The 24,317-nt window shown below is 28.4% G+C and overlaps 2 protein-coding genes across 2 annotated transcripts; one reads left to right on the top strand and one right to left on the bottom strand.

The window, feature by feature from the left end:
• Positions 1-4,210, top strand: LOC132941226 (protein HGH1 homolog). Its single transcript, XM_061009172.1, has 7 exons — positions 1-445; positions 516-718; positions 779-1,032; positions 1,105-1,217; positions 1,299-1,489; positions 1,563-1,696; positions 3,931-4,210. Exons 1-7 carry the CDS (start codon positions 340-342, stop codon positions 4,028-4,030), a joined length of 1,101 nt encoding a protein of 366 aa, XP_060865155.1. The 5' UTR covers positions 1-339; the 3' UTR covers positions 4,031-4,210.
• A 6,071-nt stretch (positions 4,211-10,281) lies between these two features.
• On the bottom strand, positions 10,282-10,899 carry LOC132940626 (KRAB-A domain-containing protein 2-like). The gene has a single exon (XM_061008343.1). It carries the CDS (start codon positions 10,897-10,899, stop codon positions 10,282-10,284), a length of 618 nt encoding a protein of 205 aa, XP_060864326.1.
• Between the last annotated feature and the right edge of the window lie 13,418 nt (positions 10,900-24,317).

Below are 24,317 nucleotides of genomic sequence, written 5' to 3'. Positions count from 1 at the left end.
TTCACAATTAATGCTAACTGCGAAGTCGGTGTGCCCCGTCCCGGCGTGGTTGGTGGTCGCTTACAACGTCTTGCGAGTTATTGCTTATTACTTATTACTTATTATCTATATTCTAATATTCTATGAAAGTTACAACCAACAGGTTTCGGTTCGCGTCGTATTTTTATTTTTTAATTCCGTCGGTTAATTTACCTGGACGATAATTATTCTGATGTCTAAAAATCATAGGTTTCAATCTGACAGTCTCTAGCCAGTGCACCTGTAAATTGTGTTTCGGTTACCTATTTTGATTTGACACCAACTAAAGATCTATTATTTTATTTGAAAGCACCATCGGTCATGGATTCAGAGATACCACATCATTTATTGCTCGTTATGGTCCACTCGTTGGTGGTGGATGGTGGTGATCCCAAATTAAAAAGTGACATTCTACAACATCTACTGGGTATGTTTGGTTTTTATTTGGGTTTCTTAACAAAATCCGTTTTAAGAGTTTTAATGGATTCTTCTTCTAGTGCTGACGGCTGACAAACACAAAGAAAACAAAGTGATTGTCGATAATATGGACGAATTGCTTAGAGGTCTATTCAAAGTTTTGGAAACCGATAAGGTCAATGCCAATGCAGCCTGTTTGTGTTTAGTCAATATTTCGTCAAAAGAAAATGGTCTGAAAAAAATAATGTCATTTTTAAACAGTAACATCAGTTCAAATGACTTGGTAGATTTTGGTTTAAAAGGAAACTTACGTCAGTTGTTTTTAATTTGACTGTATTGTTAGGGAATCATATCAAAAACAATACGATATATTGATCAAAAAACACCAGAGATTGCAAGTTCAGTACTGAAGCTGTTGTGCAACCTAACCCGTGAAAAAAATCATGCCATTCAAGTGTATGAAGCATTTGGAGATCAAACTACAACATTAGAATCGTTAATGAAGTTGTTCATCACCCGAGATGTACAACATGAAACAAATTATGATTATATTTCATATTTATTATCCAATTTATGCCAGTTACATGAAGTAAGAATGTAAGTAGGTATCTGATGTTAAATAAATGTAGGTACCAATTCAAATTATTATCTTTATCAATTTTTTTGTAGGTGGTTAATGAATAGTGATAATTTGCAAAAATTATTTCCATTTTTAAATTTAAACAACTCACTTCGAAGAGCTGGTGTTATCATGACTTTAAAAAACTGTTGCTTTGAATTAGGTAACTTATTACACTTATTATCTAAAGTTATATGTTATCTTATCTTATTCAATATTAGTAATTTATTTTGTATTTGTTTAGAAAAGCATGAATGGTTATTAAGCGAAGATCTAGATTTGTTACCTCGCCTTCTTTTACCACTAGCTGGCCCTGAGCAGTTTGATGAAGAGGATAATGAAAAACTACCATTGGATTTGCAATATCTTCCTGATGATAAAGAACGTGAACCAGATTCAGATATACGCCTGGCACTGTTACAAGCTTTGACTCAGGTTAATTGTGCAACAAATGTGAAATTATAAGAAATTTACTATGTAATTATTATATAATTTATTATGTTTAAAGTTGAGTGCTAAAAGAGATTGCAGAGAAATAATCAGAGATCAAGGAACTTATCTTATTTTAAGGGAATTTCACAAATGGGAACCCAATATGGAGTTGAAATTAGTATGTGAAAATCTAGTGGACATTTTAATCAAGTTAGTACATAATGTTTTTAATTGCTTTTTCTCTTAAATTCTTATAGGCAACCACCCAAAAATTAAACCATCACGATATGCTATGTCTCTTATTATGTATTACATATCATATACTCTATTCAAAATAAAAATGATAGTCAGTATCCAACTTTTGTGCGGGGAAATGGCTTCGTTCCAAACCACTGATATCAACTTTTTGGGGGAAGCGTCTGACTATCATCGCCGACTACCATTCTTATTTTAAATAGAATTTAGATTTAATTTAAATTATAATAATTTGACGGTTTTTATGTTAAGAGGCACAAGTCAATTTTTGTTGGTTTTCAGTAGTCGCAAATAACTTAAAAATTATTCTTTTTCAGTAATTTTAATTACATTTTTTATTTTTATTTTATTTATAATTGTATACATTTTTTTGGTATGTAAAAAAGTATAGAACTTGTAAACTATTATAATATATAGGAATAAAATAAAAATAACGTAAATATATTAATTTATTAGGATCAAAAAAAATTAATAAACACCTTTTGCATAACATATTATTACTATGGTATGTGATAACAAATCTTCGTGCAACCATGCCAGTACTACAATTAGGCTTAAAACTTCAGACAAAATTAATGTATAAAGAAAAATGTCAACATTTCACTTGTGCAATAGTTGTGCCCCTTTACATAAAACCCGTCCAACTGAACTCGCAAATTAATGAGTAATAACTATCAAATAAAAAAATACTTAAAACTAATTCAATCTTACATTTTATTATTTAATAGTATGTATTATTATTTTAAATTTCAACTATGATTCATTTTGATTAGTTTGAAATGCTTATCAAAAAAATTGTGCCCTTGTATTCTTGATATTTTTAAAATATATTACAAGAAAAATTATGGTTATCTCGTACCTACTCATTTTTCAAGCTTTTTGGCCAAGCTAATAGCTTATACCAATATTTCTAAAAAAATACTTTTTATCAAATAGGGGAATGTTTTAAGTTTCTGTGATAAATATATTTTTTGTTAAAACAAAATATAAAAAAGGTGGATAAGTGGATGTCGCTCTGCTGTACAGTAGGTTACAAGTGGGTCACTGTAATGGATGGTGTTAAATTTGAATTCAATGATATAATATCATTGTATAAGAAAAACGATTCTGAGTGAAAACGGTCAGTCAGCCTATGATTTTACCAAGTATATTTGATGATATTATTGGGAATAAAGTAATTTATATATAACCTATTTACGTGGATCCTTGTTTTAAATTTTCAATCCTTAGCCATAAAAGTAAAATAAATTATAAATTTGATAAATGTTGTCAAAATTTGAACTTTAAATGCTTATAATTAAAAACTGTGACTAAGGATTTTTAATTTTTTTCATCTGCCTTTGAAACAATAACCTAGGAGCCTTCTATTAAATTTTCAAACTTTTTTCATCAACAGATAAAATTTTATTGATATTTATAGAAAAAAAAACTAAAAAAATTGAAAACTGACAATGGCCGTAAACAGCTCAAAAAGAGTCAAAATATTTTGTAAATTTTATGGTGTATAGAAAATGCTAATATAAACATTCAGTCAAAATTTCATGTCCCTACGGTCATTTGTTTTAGAGTTACACCAAAAACCAAAATCGATTTTCTCGAAAACACATTTTGCGTAAAAATTCCCGTTTTTCCTTAATTTTTCTTTTGTTTTTCACGTCGCTTGTGAAAACTACTGGGAAATTTTTACTTTTGACCCCCCCAAAGTACCAACTAGATTCACTTTCCTATCAGAAAAGTTACTATTGAAGAAAATCCAAGCACTTTTACTGTCCTAAAAGGTGATGACAGACACAAAAATAAAAAAAAAAAACACACATCATTGTAAAATCAATACATTCATCGCTTCGCTCAGAATCTAAAATTATTTGATGAGATATCATTATTTTATGTGTGAGTATCCAACATTATCAACATTTTAACTTCAGGCGCTAATAATATTTATATATTATACATACATTTTTACTTTTTTATCATAATTATGTCTGTTATTAAACTATTATGAATTTGATATTAATAATCTAGTACTTTTATTAACAAAAATAATTGTTCAATTATGTTCCAACTTTTTTTTTAAATTTTTGTAAGAAAAATTTATGGAAAACTTAATTTTTAATTTTCAAGCCTTAGCTACTAATTGTAATGTATATTGTTTCAATTAAACATTAAATTACTTAATTGTTTTTTTCCAGGACTGAAGATGAAATAGGAACAGATAATTTCCACGACTTAGATGTACCAGAAGATTTAATAGACAAATTTAAAAAAATGGATGAAGCTTATCTAAGTTGACATTAATTCCAACATAATTTCCATACTGTGTTAATATTTTTTATTTTCTGGATGTATGTATTTGGTTTTATGTAATAATAACATAATATTTCTTATTTTATTTTTTAAGTTTTTGATTACTTAAATAATTAATACTGGACACTATATTGGATTTTATAATAAATAAATCTTGAACCAAAACATGGATGCCCAATTTTCTATAATATGATAGCAAATAAGAGAATCTAACAGTGGAATAACCAGGATTTTTCATTGGAGAGGATTATGTTATGTATATTATAATATCGTTGATTTTTTCGCAAACAATTATTGATAGTCACAATAAATCCAAATTTTTAAAAAAATATTTTATTTACTGGCGAGGTTGTATTTAAAAAAGATGGGATTTTTAACCAACACAACTTACAATGGAAAATCCACATGCCATCGTTTAAGGGGTTCCCATACTTTTTCTTATGAGGTTTTATGAAAGAACAAGTATGAAGTAAATAATAGAGATGAACTTTTGACGAGAATGTAGCTGATATTCGTCAAACATTCATTAGTTCATTAGGTACATCATCATATTGAACAACTTTTATAGATAAAAATTGATTTTAAAAATAAAGTGTATTATTTAATTATGATTATTTTACAATGTAAAACAATGTGTTTATTTATTGTGTATGTTAAATGACAACAAATAACTATCACCATGCTGTTTATCTTGTGCCTAATGTTCTCATACAAATTGATCACACTGTGTGCGCGGTACTACAGTTACCTCATCCATTTCAGAAATACTGTATATACCTAGTATATATAGATACTATAGTGTGATTATTATTCTAAATAGATATATTTTAATTTATAAGTTATTCACTTGTCGGGTGGTGCTGCTGAGTGTCTGCCCACAAATGTTAAATTCTATTACTTTATATTATTAAATATCCTATTTGCTCATTGTACATAATGTTGTATAGATTGCAAATTACTCAAATAAATTAATAAAAAAAAAAAAAAAAGTTATCACTGTCGTAATTATATAATAATATGTACTATATTGTTAAAAGCTGTATGGCATGTCGTTTATAATTAAAAAATTTAAAAAAAAATATGTTTAAGGGTAAGTTTATTATATTATAATAGAGTTGTTCGGTTGCTCTTTTAGTCCCTGGTGTAGGTATTATAATTAATCTATAAGCAGTCAACATTTCTATATAATAATATACAATATTGAATATACCATATACGATATGCCTATAAAATCTAAAGTTAAATTTTGTCGATAACGTCAAAAAACACTAAATAATACTAATTGAAGTATAGGTATTGGATATATTTATATACCATCATAATATCTTCGGTAATAGGACAAAAAAATCCATGGAACAAAAAAGACGCAAAATAAGCAGTGTCTTGTGGCGTGCATCGTACTTTAAACTATTTTTAAACAAAATATTATTTTTTTTCTAAAACATTTTTAAACAATGTATTGTTATTTATTTTGAAATGTATTATTATTAGTTATTACGAGACAGCAAGAAGTACCTAGCACGATCATATAAAAAAAATAATACTATTAATAATATGTAATACCAACTAAACTATTTTATAAAATTGAAAATTAACAGTCAATACTAATTATTATAGTAAATGTGTAAGCAATAGCTGTAAAAAACTTATTTATTGTTTATGTTGGTTTAAACAAGTAATCAGTGTGTCTCAACCTTTTTAAAACTGCAGCCCTCCTGAGAAGCAAAATATTTTTTAACGCCCCCTCCCCTACCACTTCTTAAAATGAAAATATATATTCAGTACAAAATTATACAATACATTTTATTTAATATTTATTTTAAAATGTAATGGTAAATAATATAATTAGCAGTAACTTTAAATACAGTAAATGTTGGTATAATGTAATACATTATTTTTAACTGTCATAAAATATAAAAAACAATATTAATTGGGATGTATCATCTTTTGATTTTTAACAAATTATTTTTAGTCTTGTAATCGTTCAGAATGTCAGGACAGTTTATCAAATTCTCTTCGGGTTCCCATGTATTTTGATTAAGGTCGCAGTTTTTCCATTTAACAAAGTATTGTATTTTGTTATATATTTTCTCATGGAAGAGAATTTTTTCAATTTCATACTCTTTTGAATTTGTACCTGAAAAATATAATGTATGTGAATATTTTTTTGATACAGGTAATGTTAAATATCTACTCTTATAAATATTTTGGTTGAATTCAAATTTTAATATTTAATATACAAAGTACTTATAAATGTATAATACATTTTTTATTAAAACCATCTCTTATTATACACTTTCTCTGATTTAATAGTTTCACACCACAAATATAAAGTCGGGAACACACCAAACATTTCCAACACAAATTAATAATACTTTTTAAAATAACATAACTATAAGAATTTAAGTACATTTTTTGTAACTAAACTGAATATAATATTTTTTATTACTATAATGAGACTAGATCCAGAATTAGACTTGACAATTGCAACCATCATTGAAATTGTTGTAACTTGTAAGACATGCATTGACTTGTATCATACACCAGTGCTCAAGTAATAGGTATAAAATTTAAAAAAGGTATACAAAATATTATCAGTTATATAGATATGAAATAAAAGCATTAAAAACGTTACGTATAGGATCGAATATTTCTATTAGAATTATAAGTTATGGTAAGTCTGTGAAGTGATTTTACACAGTCACTACTTAGGTATGTAGTATATTATACTATATACCCCATCTTAAATCTAACGAGGCTCCTCGTGCTTTTTAATTGTTAAATATTAAATGTCCACAAAGAAATTAAGAAGTGAAAAAGTATTTTATCATAAATTATAAAATATACCTAACTGAAAGTCATAATTAATATGCATATTATAACTAACATTAAAAATGTAAGCGGAAACCATAAAGAGCTCCTTCATGTCACAATTTTAGATCACAATAATAATTTTCCGATTTTATATAACCATTAACCACGAATATCTACTTAGTGAAATATAGAGATGCTCCCAGGATACATTGTTCTTTTTTATATTCAACATAGGTACCATTCTAGATACAAAGATTTAATACAATTTATAAATTACATTATTTTATATTTAATAACGTATTGTAGATACTAGACTAGGTACTAGATAAATACACAATTGTGTCTATGGTATCAATCATACACAAACTGTGAAGTCTGAGGTAGGTAACAATTAGTTTGGTTTTGATTATGATTTTTGGCCCTAACCTAACGAAATGCAGAAAAATAATTACTCAAAAAAGTGTGATTTATTGTATATTCCCCCAGGTTAGTTCTGAGTTGACTAGTACATGACGGTCAATCTGGCTAAGAGGCTATCTCGGTGCGTGAATTTTAAATTATTTGAAACAAGGGATTTTGGGTGAAAATTATTGTTAGATAAATTTCAACTACATCATCCTCTTGCTGAAGACTGTCCAATACTCCAATCATACTTTTATTCTCGTTATACTTCATTATTTCAAAACTATTATAATATTTACTATTATTAATATAATTGCCACAAATTAGATATTAACAGTGGCGTAGACAAGTGGAGGGGGGCATGGGGGTCAGACCATCTCCCATTGGATTTTTTATACCTTAGTAAAAAGTTTTGAAAGGGTGGGGGATTTTCCAATTTTCCCTTCCTGTCGGTTTTTTTTATCCCCCACCCTTTCGGAAATCATGTCTACGCTACTGGTATTGGAGGGTATACCCGGATCCCTATTTTTGGATTTATGCGTATAACTTTAAAAAAATTAGTCTTAATATTAGATCCCGGACTAACCTCATATGGGTATACGGACGTTTCCAATTAATCAGTCATATTATCACCAAACGATGGTTAAAAATAATAATACTAATATACAATAAAGAGGACGTATTACCCATATATGTGTTCTCTCCGTCTTACAAATGTAAAACATAGAAAAAACTGTTTTGCGCGAGAGAGAACCAAGAAAGCTACAGTCATAACTAAGAAACGAAATCTTCGCCACATAAAAAGGGAGAACTTTGGCTATGCAATGTCGTTTTAATTTTTTCGATATCGGAACTTCAAAACAAGTTATCAAAGTTTGAAAAAAAAACAAATAATAATGGATTTAAAAACAGTAAGGACTTTTTTCGTATTATCGATATCAAAAAATAAAAACGATATCGCACGGCCAAAGTTCTCTTTTTTATGTGGTGAAAATGTCGATTCTTAGTTATGACTGTAACCTCGTCGGTTTTTTCCCGCGCCAAAACGTTTTTGCTGTGCCGTACGTGTACATGCGGGTGCAACGTCGTCTTAATATATTTATGCTATGACAACGTAACCCGTCCCAAACTAGCCTCGTATCTGCATCAAGTTCGATTATATTTCACCCGACTTCGGGTTCTTGCGAAGACGATTGGTAACTGCCGAGGGCGTATACAATTAATGTATATCAGCGGTTCCTGACTGTGCACTAAGATTTCAAAAAACTGATTGTAAACCATTGCTATATCGTGTATACACCGAATTTTATACATAGATAATAATATAAGATATCGTATATTATCCATGATTTTATACCGGTCAAGGTGTGCCGTGTATGGATATTATAATAATTAAAAAGTCGTAGGTACTATCGATAATATAATATATACGTACGTGTAATTTCAAACAATATAATAATGGCGAAAATATAATAATTGTTTATTTATTGTGTTATTGTCCAACCAAATGATCAAATCGAACTATTAGCTATATTGTTATATTCTGTGCTATTAGTTTTATATTATATTTCTGTTAGTTTTATATAACTAGGTACCAATATTATCAATTACTTTGTAGTTTGTGTCAAGTCAAGATGTATTTCCAGAGTTGAATAACTGCATTAAAACTTTTCCTTGCTCAACTGCTGAATGTGAACGTGGTTTCAGTGTTTTAAATTTAATTTGCACTGATCTAAGGTCTACATATTATGTATAATATTAGTCATAGAAATATTATGATTTATGACTAATAGGTATTTCTAATTTGATGTTGATAAATATAAATGGGCCAGAATACCGGTTAGATAAAAAGGTAGTTAAAAGGTCTAATGTAAACTCCGCCAGTTTTATTTTCTTACCTGAAATGGGTATATGTAAATTCCACCATATAAATGGACCCCCACTTAATTTATGGAACCCAGAGTCCTATGTTAAAAGTTGGTTAGTTCAACACAGATCAGCAGATGACACTAGAACAAAAATCACTAAAAAGAAAGAAAAAAATACAGATGCCTATAAAATAAGTTTATGGACAATAGTCAATTGTTTAAAATGATGTGTTAAAATATTTGAATTTTGATATGATATTTACATAAATAAATTGATCATATAGACTAGTAGTATATATGTTACTGTCCAAGTGGATAAATTCAGTGGTGTATTGGTAAATATATTTATGGGTATACGCACGACGCACCAATAAAATATGTATGTAACCTAAACGATCAAATTATATCATCGTATATATTATATAACGTTATTGCAGTTCAATTAGTACATAGTTTTTAACATTATTTTATTAATTTTTGTAAAATGTAACAATAGAAAATAAAACAAAATCAACTCGAATGTCAAAAAAATTAAAATAATAATAACATTATTATTTTAGGTACAATCTATAGAATTTACCACAAAGATTTTTTGAATTCAATATTGGGTTTACTAAACTGAACTTAAAGTCTTAAAATACATTAAACACAACGCATATTGTTATATAACTTATATTCAATACCTACTTCAATTGATAAATAATTCATTAATACATACATGTATTAATACGAATAACGTTTTTTTCCTATATGAACTATTAAATAAATTTTAAATCTCATTTGGTTTTCTGGTTATTTTGGAAGCGTATACCCGTAAAATAAGATTTTACATTGGGTATACGCCGAAAATCGAAAATCTTCTGATGGGTATACGGCGTATACCCGCGTACCCGTACCAATACACCACTGGATAAATTGTCATTGTAAATACTGACCGGACAAAGTTTACAATGTCCGTATTATTCAAGCCATGTAGATAATTATTCACATAAACCAGACAATGTATACAATGACCAGAACTGCAGGTGCCAAGTGAACAAAATACATATATTAATGACTTATATAATTTTATTTAATATTTTTTTAAGAGATTTGATTACCAAATAAAATTGAGAATATTTTATTTATATTAATTTTTATTGAATATTGAAATTATTTATTTTTACAAGTATTACCATTATGGCATTTAGTTGCATAAAATTCCAAATGGCGAGGCTTACCATGTACTAGTTTCAAATCTTTCCACATACTACATAATTCTTCTACTATCTTGTTTGAAAATGCTCTACCATTATCGCTTTGCAATATAGCTGGAGCACCAAAAGTTGTAAATATATCCAGTAAAACATAAGCAACTTCCTCAGCATGTTTATTAGATAAAGGACGCAAGTTTACAAATTTAGTTAAATGGTCTTGATAGACTAAAATAAACTTAAAATTACCATCAGGCTGGGCCTGCATGTCAATTAAATCTATTTGACACCTTGAATTCATTTCTTTTGATATAATAGGTTTGACTACTAAGCCTTTTTTAATTGTACTTCCTTTTTTTTGACATGATTCACATAAGTTCAAGTATAACATAATTGCCTCCCTTGTTATATTTTTATATTTAATATTTAACTCGTGTTCTATTCTACTACGACCTCCGTGCCCGATTAATAAATGAGTTTCATGGAGGATATTAAAAAGTTCTTCGTTATGCACGTAATATTTAATTTGGTTACCTTCATTTATTACAACAAGTTTTTCCACATTACACACTCGCATTGTATCATACTTCTTAATCAATTTATAATCATTTGGAATTTTGGTTTTTTTCAATTTTAATTCTTTTAAATGTACTATAAGTTCATCATATTTAAGTTTACTTAAATATGTACGGTTAGGTTTTTTAAGATCTAAAATATTATTTAAACGATTATTAAATATATTTTCCATTTTAAAAACAACACGCCCAAATACTACACAATTATAAGTTATAACATAGCACTAAACGGCACAGGTAAACAGCAGTACGCGTTGAAAATCCCCCAAAATATTTTTCGCAAAACTTATGTTATTAATAATTAAAATTGAAATGCAAAAACCCCCCCCAAGATAATCTGTCTTGAAAAAACTTATGTTATAAAGACACAGAAAAAGTACAGCAATCTCAAATGATAAACCAGGGGAGGGGCGTTTTGGACCCCTCTAGTCCAAATGAAAAATACATCATTTCAATCATATATTTAACATTCGGTTAAGGAATATTCTAGAATAAAGTCAAAGTTTACTTAATGGTTAACCCATTACATCCTTCAAGAATATTTTCAAGATAATCTGTCTTGTTATAAAGACACAGAAAAAGTACAGCAATCTCAAATGATAAACCAGGGGGGGAGGGCGTTTAAGACCCCTTTAGTCCAAATTAAAAATATAAAAAATCTTTGTGAATTCACTAGTCCATATTATAAGATTGATGCATTATTGTTAATAGATATAGTAGAAAATTTTAGAGACATTTCTTTAAAAAACTATAAATTAGATCCTATGTGGTATTACACAACACCAGGATTTTCGTGGGATTGCATGTTAAGAATGACAAAAGTAAAATTAGATTTATTAACAGATGTCGATCAAATGTTGATGTTTGAAAATGGAATCAGAGGTGGTTTATCCCAATTTAGTCAAAGATATTCAAAAGCAAATAATAAATATATGGGGGATAAATTTAAAAAAAAGGATGAATCAATATTTTTACAATACTTGGATGCAAATAATCTTTATGGTTGGCCAATGAGTAAATATTTACCTACTGGAGATTTCAAATGGGTTGATAATCTGAATGATTTTGATGTAATGAATATTTCTGAAAAATCACCTAAAGGTTATATTTTAGAAGTCGATTTATCTTACCCTAAAGAACTTCATGATCTACTTTCAGATTTCCCTTTAGCACTAGAAAGACATTTTGATGACAAACAATTCCCAAAATTATTAACAACTTTGTATGATAGGAAAAAAATATATAATACATTATGAAACACTAAAATTATATATTAATTTAGGTTTAAAAATAGAGAAAATTCATAGTGTTAGAATTTAGTCAATCTCCTTGGTTAAAAGTGTATATTTATTTTAATACTAATCTCAGATCAGAAGCTAAGAATGAGTTTGAAAAAGATTATTTCAAATTAATGAACAATAGTGTTTATGGAAGTACCATGATGAATGTAAGAAATCATCTTGATTTAAGATTATGTAATAATGCATTACAACTAGAAAACTTAATTGCAAAACCAAATTTTGAGAAAAGAACAATTTTTACAGAGAATTTAGCTGCAGTCCATATGAAAAGATGTCAAATATCTTTCAAACAACCAATATATATAGGAATGTGTGTTTTAGATTTATCTAAATTTTTAATGTATGATTTTTATTATTATTTATTTATTTATTATTAAATATACGAGATAAAACCCTTTAACACAATTACACATTACATTCATAGACATTAATACAGTTATATAACTTAAGATAAGAAGTATATAATTAAACAAAACAGCTATAAAGTAAGTAGACACGAAGGGTCAACATTGGCATTACTCATCATACGTGAAATCGGTTCATTTTTTAGATAGTTTGTGGAGGCGAAAGGGACATAAAAGGGAGCAACAGATCGGGAAGGACGTTGAGGAACACGAAAACAGATTAAGGAAAGCAATTCAGGAGAGTCAATAATTCCATCTAATAAGTTTTTTTAAAAAATTGAAGTCCGCCAACCGCCTACGCTCAGGGAAACCAGTCCTAGCTGAGTAGCAACTGGTTCGTAGTTATGAGGTTCACAGGGGATATTCAAACAAAATCCAGCATACTTCATGAATTGTCGTTGAACCCTTTCTAGCCTGACAGTCATTGTTGTCGTGAGGATTCCAAATAATGGCACAGCATTTTATTCTAAAATAGGGCGTACAAGAGTACAATGAAGTACCTTGAAGGATAAGCCTAACCGAAAGTCTCTACATAGTCCCAGTACAAATCCCAAGGTTTTAAAAGCCTTGCAACAGATATGTTCAATGTGTGGACTCGGATCGAGATTACTAGTAAGAATAAACCCAAGATCAGTAACACTGCCATTAGAGCATGCGATAGCAGTTGGCCCAAGATGATATGCATATTTGACAGGGGACCGGATTCTAGTATAAGTCATGGTCTTACACTTAGAAACATTAAGGGATAAGCCTAGAGTATTGAACCATTCGGTGAACCGATCAAAATCAATCTGTAACAACATACAGTCATCTAAGGAGGATACACAGGAGAAGAGTTTAATATCATCTGCAAAACACAAAATACGACTATTGGATAGAACACTTGACACACTATTGATAAATAAAGAGAAAAGGAGCGGAGATAGGTGTCCACCTTGTGGGACACCAGATGTTGCTAGATAAACATTAGACCTCACTCCAAACAGTTTAACCCATTGATAGCGGAAAGAAAGGTAAGATGAAAGCCAGGACAAGAGAAATTCACCAAATCCAGATGCTTTCAGGACCTGAACTAGGGCATTGTGATTAACTGAATCAAATGCCTTATTGAAATCAATGTAAATAACATCTACCTGTGATTTCTGAGCGAACAATCGGTATACATAATTACTAAAGACTAAATTACAGGTAATGGAGGAACGACCAGGGCGAAAGCCATGCCGTTCCTCCATAAGTATTCTATTGATCGATGGTATTCAACATTGCATGACTAGGGATTCAAAAATTTTGGAGATATGTGATTGGATGGAGATTGGACGATAGTTTGATACATTGGACAGTTCACCAGATTTATGTACAGGAGTGACTGAGCTGAACTTTAACATAGAAGGAAAGATTCCTTCGTCAAGCGAACGCTTAAAATGAGTCCAGAGGGGGAAAGCTATAACATTTTTCAGTTGACATAAGTATTCACCGGATAAGCCATCTGGACCAGTAGTCCAATTACCATGTAGATTAGATAACTTCTTATAAACATCATCAACAGTAAAATTTACATTGTTAGGTAACTCAAATGACTTGATTCCTAACAAGAAAACGGAAGAAAAGTACAAAGAAAACAAATTAGCCGCATCCTGCTCATTAGCTGAGGTTGATTCACTATAGGAGACCACCTTAGTAATCGTACTAAAAGACTTTTTATTTTTAACAAACTTCCAGTAACCAGCAGGGTTTCTAATTAAAGACGATTCTATACGTGAGACATAATTACGTAAACACTTTTTTGACTCATATTTAAACCGAGCACGAAGCAAAGAAAATTCCCTATAGTCGTGAGCAATAGAAGATGCCTTAAATTTAATATGCGCCTTCTTTTTTAAGTATAAGATATTTTTAAGTCCCTTATCAAACCACGGGGGAAAATTAGAATCAGTAAATGTACATTTAGGAACAAAATCAAGAACCGATTTGTGCAGGGCATCATAAAAAGTATTAAACGCAGCGTCCACATTATGTAATTGGAATGTTGAATACCAGTCGATTGACGATAAGAACAAACAAGCATCTTCAATGTTAGCAATTTTTAAACAATTGTTACAGAGAATTTAGCTGCAGTCCATTTGAAAAGATGTCAAATATCTTTCAAACAACCAATATATATAGGAATGTGTGTTTTAGATTTATCTAAATTGTTAATGTATGATTTTTATTATAATATAATAAAGAAAAAATATGGAAATAGAGTTAGATTGTTATATACAGATACAGACTCACTAATATTAGAAATAAAAACTGATGATTTCTACCAGGATATAAATAAAAAGACAAATAATAAAAATAGATCATTAATTGATGATTATTTTGACACTTCAGATTATTCAAAAGATAATATTTATGGTTTACCTTTAGTTATTAAAAAAGTCTTAGGCAAGTTTAAAGACGAGTTAAATGGAAAAATTATGACTGAATTTATAGGTTTAAGATCCAAATTATATTCACATAGAATCTTAAATAGTGAAAAAGAAATTAAAAAAGCCAAAGGTGTTAAAAGAAATGTTGTGGAAAATAAAATATGTTTTATTGATTTTGAAAATTGTTTACTAACAAAAGAACCAAAATATGTTAAACAAATTTTATTTAGAACTAAGAAACATGATGTTTTTACTGTAAAACAAAACAAAAAAGCTTTAAGTGTTTATGATGATAAAAGATTTATTTTAGAAAATGGTATTGAAACATTAGCTTGGGGACATTATAAAACAAATATAGATAGAAATGATTTTGTAAACCATCTCAATACACTATTTAGAAATCAAAATCAAAAAGATTAGAAAAATATTTTGGGGGGTTTTTGCATTTTGATTTTAATTATTATTAACATAAGTTTTGAGAAAAAATATTCTTGAAGGATTAAGACAAGATAATATAAACCTGATTCGTTTACATGTTAAAATGCTGTATTTTTCATTTGGACTAGAGGGGTCCAAAACACCCCCCCTGGTTTATCATTTGAGATTGCTGTACTTTTTCTGTGTCTTTATAACATAAGTATTTTGAAAAATATTTTAAGAAATATTGCATTTCAATTTTTAAATTATTAATAATATAAATTTTGTGAAAAATATATCGGGGGATTTTGCATTTTGATTTTTAATTATTTATAACATAAGTTTTGCGAAAAATATTTTGGGGATTTTGCATTTCATAAGTTTTGCAAAAAATATTTCAATTATTATTGCATTTCGATTTTCTGATCTTTTTACACATTGTTTTCTTTGTGATCTTTTACTGTTATAAAAGTTACTGCGCCAGGAATGGTATATATATACTACTTAGACTAATAAATACTGTATATTATCTAAAGTTGTTTATTATTTTATTAATATAGTCCATAATTTTACTGTACAATTTTTTTTGAGTTTGATACTAAAATGTTGTATTCTTTATGATATTTATGAATTGCCTAAATTAAAAAAATATTAAAACATTAGATACTGATACTTGATACATAATATACACATGAAGAGTAAGTGTTTGTAATAAAAGATTATTAAATCAGAGTCGTATTTAGGGGAGGCAGAGGGCGCCACGCGCTAGGAGTTTCATGGTTTTTTTTTTAGAGGGAAAAAAGGGCGCCTAAATCGTAAATAATACGTCTCTGTATTAAATACTATATATTATAATGATTTTTTGAGCGGAGCGAGAACATTTTTTGAGGTATATTCAACTATTTTTAAGTTTTAGGTGCGTATATTTATTTACCAATACACCACTGGATCTTATTGCATGATACTCACATACCTATGGAAATAGAAATAATCAACTCAGGCCCCAGGACCAGGGCGGCAAGCAACGATCGTTCCCCTCAAAACAACCACTGTTCACATAATAACGTCTTAATGTATCCAGAACGAGGACTTTTCTTACCGTTGGACATGTTGGCGGATCGGTGCAGACGAGCAGCGGAACAGGTAAATGGTAATCCAGATGACTGATTAATGGCCGTCGCCCGTCGGTGTTCAAGTCAGCAGCACCAATGGAGTTCGCACAATGTGTACATGCGCAGGTGTATATGGCGTCGCGAAGATCCGGCAGACAACATGAACAGCGTGACCGATGAATAATAACGAATAACGATCAACGACCAAGTCGCGTGGTACGTTGTCAACAGAATAAGTCATGACCACGGTTTATGATAGTACTATCTTAAATCGTGGTGGTCATGACCACCGACGACCAGGTCATTTCCAGTCGTTACCATGTCGTTTCCAGTTTATATTAATTTCAAGGTGTATTGATAAGCTGGTGTCGTCACTCTGGACCCCAAGGTGTATTGATAAGGTGTCGTCACTTGTTTGAAAACTTGATTGAAAAATCTACTACAGACAGTCGTCACTACCGGGAGAGCTATATGTCCCTTGGAGGCCGATAATTGAACATTATTGTATATTAAATCCATAGAAAATTGATTATGATTTCAGGAATAAATTTCAAAATGTTATATTATGTAAGTGACATTTAAATTATTTGTATGCAAGTATTCAAATTTTTCCTTTTAGAACCTCCTGTTTAGGTAATGTTCTTGAGCTGGTACTTTAGAGAGGTCATTTTTCGATTTTCGAAACGCTACTCGAAATAAAAGCGGTTAAAGGAGAAAAAACGTACAATTTCACGATTTTATAATATTAATATTAATTGTTTACTTATATTATCCATACATAGTACAATTTTCAAAACATTTGAGCAATTTATGACCTTTTTATTTTATTTTATATTTTTTTTCATTTTTATGATATTTCCTAATTATAAATTATAATCATAATTATGTAAATTTCTATTTTTATAAATCGTTCTTAAGCTGTCTTAAAAGCTTAATTTATCACCATAGAAACAAATAAAATTAAATAAAAAAGATTCCTCGTCCGCTCAGAATCGTTTTTTATCGAATGCAATCATTGCATTCAAATTGAATACAGTAAAATTACACTATCCTGTCCAAGGCCTGAAGGGACGATGGACAAACATCCACCACCGAAATGCGCTAAACTACTTTTTTTTTTTTATATATTTATTAATATTATTAAATACTGTCATGTTTAAATTTCCTGTTACAAAAATAATATAATATATGTAAAATGTAAGAGTTAATTCACTAAATTACCATACATAATGCTTTCAAAGTGTTATAATTAACAAATAATAATTATTAATTATTACTTAATATATTGATTTTAAATACAGTTCATTCATTCCATTGAGGTTAATACTAGTATTCATATTACCTATGTGCTACCAAAATGCATATATTTTTAATACATTTTTATAAGCATTTATTACTTGGTTGTTCCTGTCACCATTGATTTTATAATATATTTATAGTATATTATAAAATCAATGCTATTACCTATATATTATTATATATTAACCGAGATCCTAGGGATTGAAACATATCTATATGCTAAATGATTCATAGATTTATATGGTTATCCTAGTTCAGTTCTTATTTTCTTTGGACTTTAAGCGTTAGTGAAAAAATTTTAAAGAGTTAAATTTTAATACTATATTATTAATATTTTTCAAAAGTGTATTAAAACATTAATTTACTATACATTTTAATAATTCATTTGTATGAAATAATACATGTTATTTTAGTATATACCTAATTTAGAAAAAACCATTAATAATTTTGATTAAGGGGGCCTTGGCAGTTTTACATTAAATTTAGAGAGCCTCTTGATAAAAAAAATTAAGAAGCACTGTACTAGATTAATAGATTATACTGTAGCATATCTAAATATATATATATATCTTTATATATATAACTAGCTGTTCCGGTAAAAGAACATGTTTGTAATATTGCATTTCAATTTAAAAAAGGTGGGTAAGAGGATGTCTCTCTGCTGTGTAGTAGGTTACAAGTGGGTCACTGTCATGGATGGTGTTAAATTTGAATTCAATGATATAATATAATTGTATAAGAAAAACGATTCTGAGTGAAAACGGTCAGTCAGCCTGTGATATTACAAAGTATATTAATTGATGATATTATTGTGAATAAAGTAATTTATATATAACATATTTATGTGGAATCTTGTTTTAAATTTTCAATTCTTATCTATAAAAGTTGAACATTTTATAAATTTATAGTTACAAAATAATTATTAAATTATAAATTTTGTCAAAATTTGAACTTTAAATGCTTATCAAATAAAATTGTGCCAATGTATTTTTAATATTTTTCAACTGCTATTAGAACGATATATCAGGAGCCTTATATTAAATTTTCACGCTTTTTTACCCAACCAATGCAATTATAAACATTCAGTCAACATTTCATGTACCTACGGTCATTTGTTTTAGAGTTGCACCAAAAACCAAAATCAATTTTCTCAAAAACAAATTTTGCGTAAAAATTGCCGTTTTTCCTTAATTTTTCTTTTGTTTTTCACGTCGCGTTTGAAAACTACTGAGAAATTTTTACTTTTGATCCTTAAAGCACCAACTAGATTCACTTTCCTATCAGAAAAGTTACTGTTGAAGAAAATCCAAGTACTTTTACTGTCCTAAAAGGTGATGACAGACACAAAAAAAAAATAAAAAAAAACACATCATTGTAAAATCAATACATTCATCGCTTCGCTCAGAATCTAAAAATCTAATAGAGATTGGTTTACATAGTAAAAATAGTAAGATTATATTAAATAAAATTTAAAAATACATATTTAATTTTTTACAAAAATAAAGAATTAAAATTATTTTGTGATTTAGAGTGGCAGGCCATTATAGGGCTGAACCAATAAAAGCATTTATTCATAATGCCAGCAAACACTGTATAACATTAACAACGTACAGTATAAGAAGGATGTTGGTTAACTAAAATTAAAATAACGGTATGCAAACCAAGTTACTATCATACATTTTATTTATTGGTAATTGAGATAATGTGCTAATTATACTAATAATGTATTGACCGTAACTGCTATTCTAACAATATATCAGGAGCCTTGCATCAAATTTTCATTCTTTTTTACACAACAAATACAATTTTATTGATATTTATAGAAAAAAAAACTAAAAAAATTGAGAACTGACAATGTCCGTAAACAGCTCAAAAAGAGTCAAATTATTTTCAAAATTTTATCGTGTATAGAAAAAAATGCTAATAAAAACATTCAGTGTAATTTTAAAGTATCTACAGTCATACGTTTCAAAATTTTATCGTGTATAGGAAATGCTAATATAAACATTCAGTGAAGTTTTCATGTATCTACAGTTATTCGTTTTTGAATTACAATAAAATAAGAAAATTGCTACATGAGAAATCGAGTGAATATACAATCTTGTAAAAATATGAACTTCAAACGCTCATAAAAATTTAATTTGATTTGCTTGTAGAGTTTTGTACTTTTGTCTACACCCTACATTTACTATTGTTATAATATTATGTTATATTTATTAATGTTCCACTATTTATGTATCAAGCTTATCATATTATATTAGTCATTGTATTTTTAATAGCCGTTCGGCGTTAATATATTCTAATAAATTAAAAATAAAAAATTACTCATAACATGAAAAAAAAATATACTCAATGTGACTACGTGACTACTGACTAGATATATGATACTCGATCACCTGTCCAGTTCAAGGTTTAAAATGCAATAGGTATAAATATTATGCATCATAAATTGTGGAAAAATGACTGAAGGCTGTGTCAGCTTTTGCAAGTGTGCCAGCGTAACACAACACAAACATAGAAAAACATGAACATTCGGTGACTAGGTATATTATGACTTGCACTTATAAAATTAAACATATTACGCAATGGAAAAGCAGAAAAATGTATTACAATATAATATAGGTAATAGGTTAATACATTTTATATAATATTATATATAGGTACCTATATATATATATATATTCGGTCTTATTATTATAAACCTTTAGCTTCTGTATATCAGTGTACTTCAACAAAAAGTATTCTTAATATTATGATACATTTATTTAATAAATACAAATAAACATTCAAAAACATGATATCTTCATAACATGTTTAAGAAAATGTGTCCCTATATACCTACTACCTACGTCATAAATATTATCGAAATGAGATAAACAATAACATCGACTACAATTATTATACATTTATATCATGACTTGATTATGTTTTTCACCGCTGGCGAGTGAAAAAAATTAGTCTTATATCAAAAAAAATTTGGGTGAGACGGTAGTGCAGTTAGTCGGACGTTAAGACTGCTCCGGTGCGCGGCCCGTGAGGAACCACTTAGTGCACAGTGAAGCAATTATAGTATGAAATCATAGTAATGGGAATTTTGCATATGCATATCTCGAACACTAAACTAGCTAAAGAGCTAGAGGTCTGCCGTACGGCTGGTCTGACGCCGACTACCGCGAGCGTCTCACAACGAATTGAGTAATTTTCGTTTTATATATACATAGCAGATCGGCACCAGTAATAACAAGTTAGAACGAGCTAGCCAAATGCTGTCCATAGCCGCGGAGACAGCTCTCTAGCACTGCGCTATCTGGTGGTAGCGTACGATCACAACTGGCCTTCTCCTTACCGTTCAGTAGAGCGCAATGCCCTTACGATTCATATTTTTAATTACTCAGAAACCCATGTCGGCCATTTCTCTAATAAGAATTATTATTATTTTTAAATTAAAAGCTTTCCACAGATGAGGAGGATGTTTCATCAAATTATGTTTTCTGTATATCTTTCAAAAACATTTTAACCGTATTAATGTACCTACCGTCCTAATATCTACCCATATATATTTAATAATTTTATAGTTAATCATCACTTGCTAGAATTGTTTTTATCCGCGAGCTTTTGTAATCCTAAATGTCAAATACGTAGGTATTTGGCAATATCTATAAAGAAGATAAATAGATAGATAAATAAATCGATATATGGATAGAAGAAGATAGATTCTTTATATAACTTTCCCGATCTTGGGTATTTGGTAATGTACACTAAAATAGTTTCACTAAATGTTATTACCATGATTGGTAGGTATTTTTTTTTAATTAATAATACAAACCTTTTATTGTTCCAATGTTTTGTAATGAGCAAACAATAAATAATTATATATAATATATCTACTTTTAAAAAATATATTATATATTATCTTACTTTCAAGGTTCCTCTGAAGCTATACAAATGGCCAAACCAGCCGAACTCCGAAAAAAGCATTGATAAAAGGTGGGTAAGTGAATGTCGCTCTGCTGTACAGTAGGTGACAAGTGTGTCACTTTAATGGATGGCGTTAAATTTGAATTCAATGATATAATACCATTGTATAAGAAAAACGATTCTGAGCGAAAACGGTCAGTCAGCCTATGATATTACCAAGTATATTTGATGATATTATTGTGGATAAAGTAATTTATAAATAACCTATTTACGTAGAACCTTATTTTCAATTTTCAATCCTTAGCTATAAAAGTTAAACATTTTATAAATTTTTAACTACAAAATAATTATTAAATTTTAAATTTGATAAATTTTGTCAAAATTCGAACTTTAAATGCTTATAAAAAAATGTGTGCCTATGTATTTTTAATATTTTTCAACTGCTATCATAACATTATATCAGGAGCCTTGCATTAAATTTTTACGCTTTTTTACCCAACAAATAAAATTTTATTGATATTTATAGGAAAAAAAACTAAAAAAATTGAAAACTGACAATGTCCGTAAACTGCTCAAAAAGAGTCAAATTATTTTATAAATTTTATCGTGTATAAAAAATACTAATATAAACATTCGTGAAATTTTCAAGCTAACAAAATAAGAAAATCGTTACATGAGAAATCGAGTGAATATCAAATGTTGTAAACATATGAATTTCAAACGCTCATAAAAATTTAATTTGACTTTCTTGTAGACATTTTTTTTTTTGATAAAGGTAGACAAACTTATGAGGAATCTTGTATTACATTTTCAAATCTTAGATTTAAAAAGAAAAATTTTTATGAATTCTCAACACAAAATAATTTGCTAATTTTCGTGTTTTTTCGGTATTTTGTCAATATTTGAACTTTAAATGCTTATAAATAAAAACTGTGACTAAGGATTTTTAATTTTTTTCATCTGCCTTTGATACAATAATCTAGGAGCCTTCTATTAAATTTTCAAGCTTTTTTAACCAACAAATAAAATTTTATTGATATTTATAGAAAAAAAAACTAAAAAAAATGGAAACTGAAAATGTCCGTAAACAGCTCAAAATAAGTCAAAATATTTGGAAAATGTTATGGTGTCTAGGAAATGCAATTATAAACATTCAGTCAAAATTTCATGTCCCTACGATCATTTGTTTAAGAGTTGCACCAAAAACCAAAATCGATTTTATCGAAAACAGATTTTGCGTAAAAATTCCCGTTTTTCCTTAATTTTTTTTTTGTTTTTCACGTCGCTTTTGAAAACTACTGGGAAATGTTCGCTTTCGACCCCCCAAAGTATCAATTAGATTCACTTTCCTATCAGAAAAGTTACTGTTGAAGAAAATTCAAGCATTTTTAATGTGATGACAGACACAAAAATAAAAAAAAAAATAAAAAAAACACACATCATTATAAAATCAATACATTCATCGCTTCGCTCAGAATCTAAAAAAAAACATTTTACTCATCAAGAAAATAATAATAACATGTTCCTATCAAATAAAAAAGTCAAGTAAGTTTAACATACTCGTACAAAAAAATTCAATTTAATTTTAAATAATGGTATGTATGTAGGTATCTACCTATTTATTAAAACTAAAATTGATTATTCTTTGGATGTACCTAGTACTTACCACCTATGTACACGTTTCGATAGTAGAGTAGACTATATTAGATATTGAGATATAATAATCTTATATAATAAATTAATATGTATACATATATAATATTAAAATTAAATCATTATTTTGGTCAAAAATGAATAAACGTAATAACTATAATATAACTCTATTATGCGACACAATTTCTAATAATTACCAGATTACGACGGAGGTAGTTGGAAATGCCGAAATGCCAGAAATATACAGTTTTTTAGTTGTGTGGGATAAAAGCCCCACATTGATGTTAAAAATGTTAGCCCCCATGAAATTTTAATGGATTTCCGCATATGTTGTAGAAATTTGTTTTTTTTTAAAGAAGACAAACTTATGAGTAATCTTGTATTAAATTTTCAAATCTTAAATTTAAAAAGAAAAATTTTTATGAATTCTCAACTCAAAATGATTTCCTAATTTTCGTAATTTTTCCGTATAAAAAAAAAAATTGTGTCTGGATTTTTAATATTTTTCATCTGCCTTTGAAACAATAACCTAGGGCTAGGAGCCTTCTATAAACGTTATATGTATTAAAGTATGTTATTAACAAATACTTAGCAGTTAGTCGATCTGCTGACAGATCTCTGCAGATGACTAACAATAATCTGATCAAAAATTTGAAACACTATAATAGGTATGTAGTCTATAATATGTCACATCGGGAAAATATAAAAGTAGACAAACATAATAAAGTATTATTATTGGTAAGTATTATAATTTATAATATAACGACATAATTTTTTATGCTTTACCAATTATATAGGTATACCAGATACCTACTACCTTTTATTCTAAACTTTGGAATAGTCAAAATTATATAAATAATAATTAATATAGGTAGATATAAAAAACAAGTTGATTCAATAATCAG

This window comes from Metopolophium dirhodum, chromosome 3 (assembly GCF_019925205.1).
Source record: "Metopolophium dirhodum isolate CAU chromosome 3, ASM1992520v1, whole genome shotgun sequence".
Taxonomy (NCBI): Eukaryota; Metazoa; Arthropoda; class Insecta; order Hemiptera; family Aphididae; genus Metopolophium; species Metopolophium dirhodum.
The sequence above is the reverse complement of the archived record's forward strand: the minus strand, read 5'-3'. Positions and strand labels throughout refer to the sequence as shown.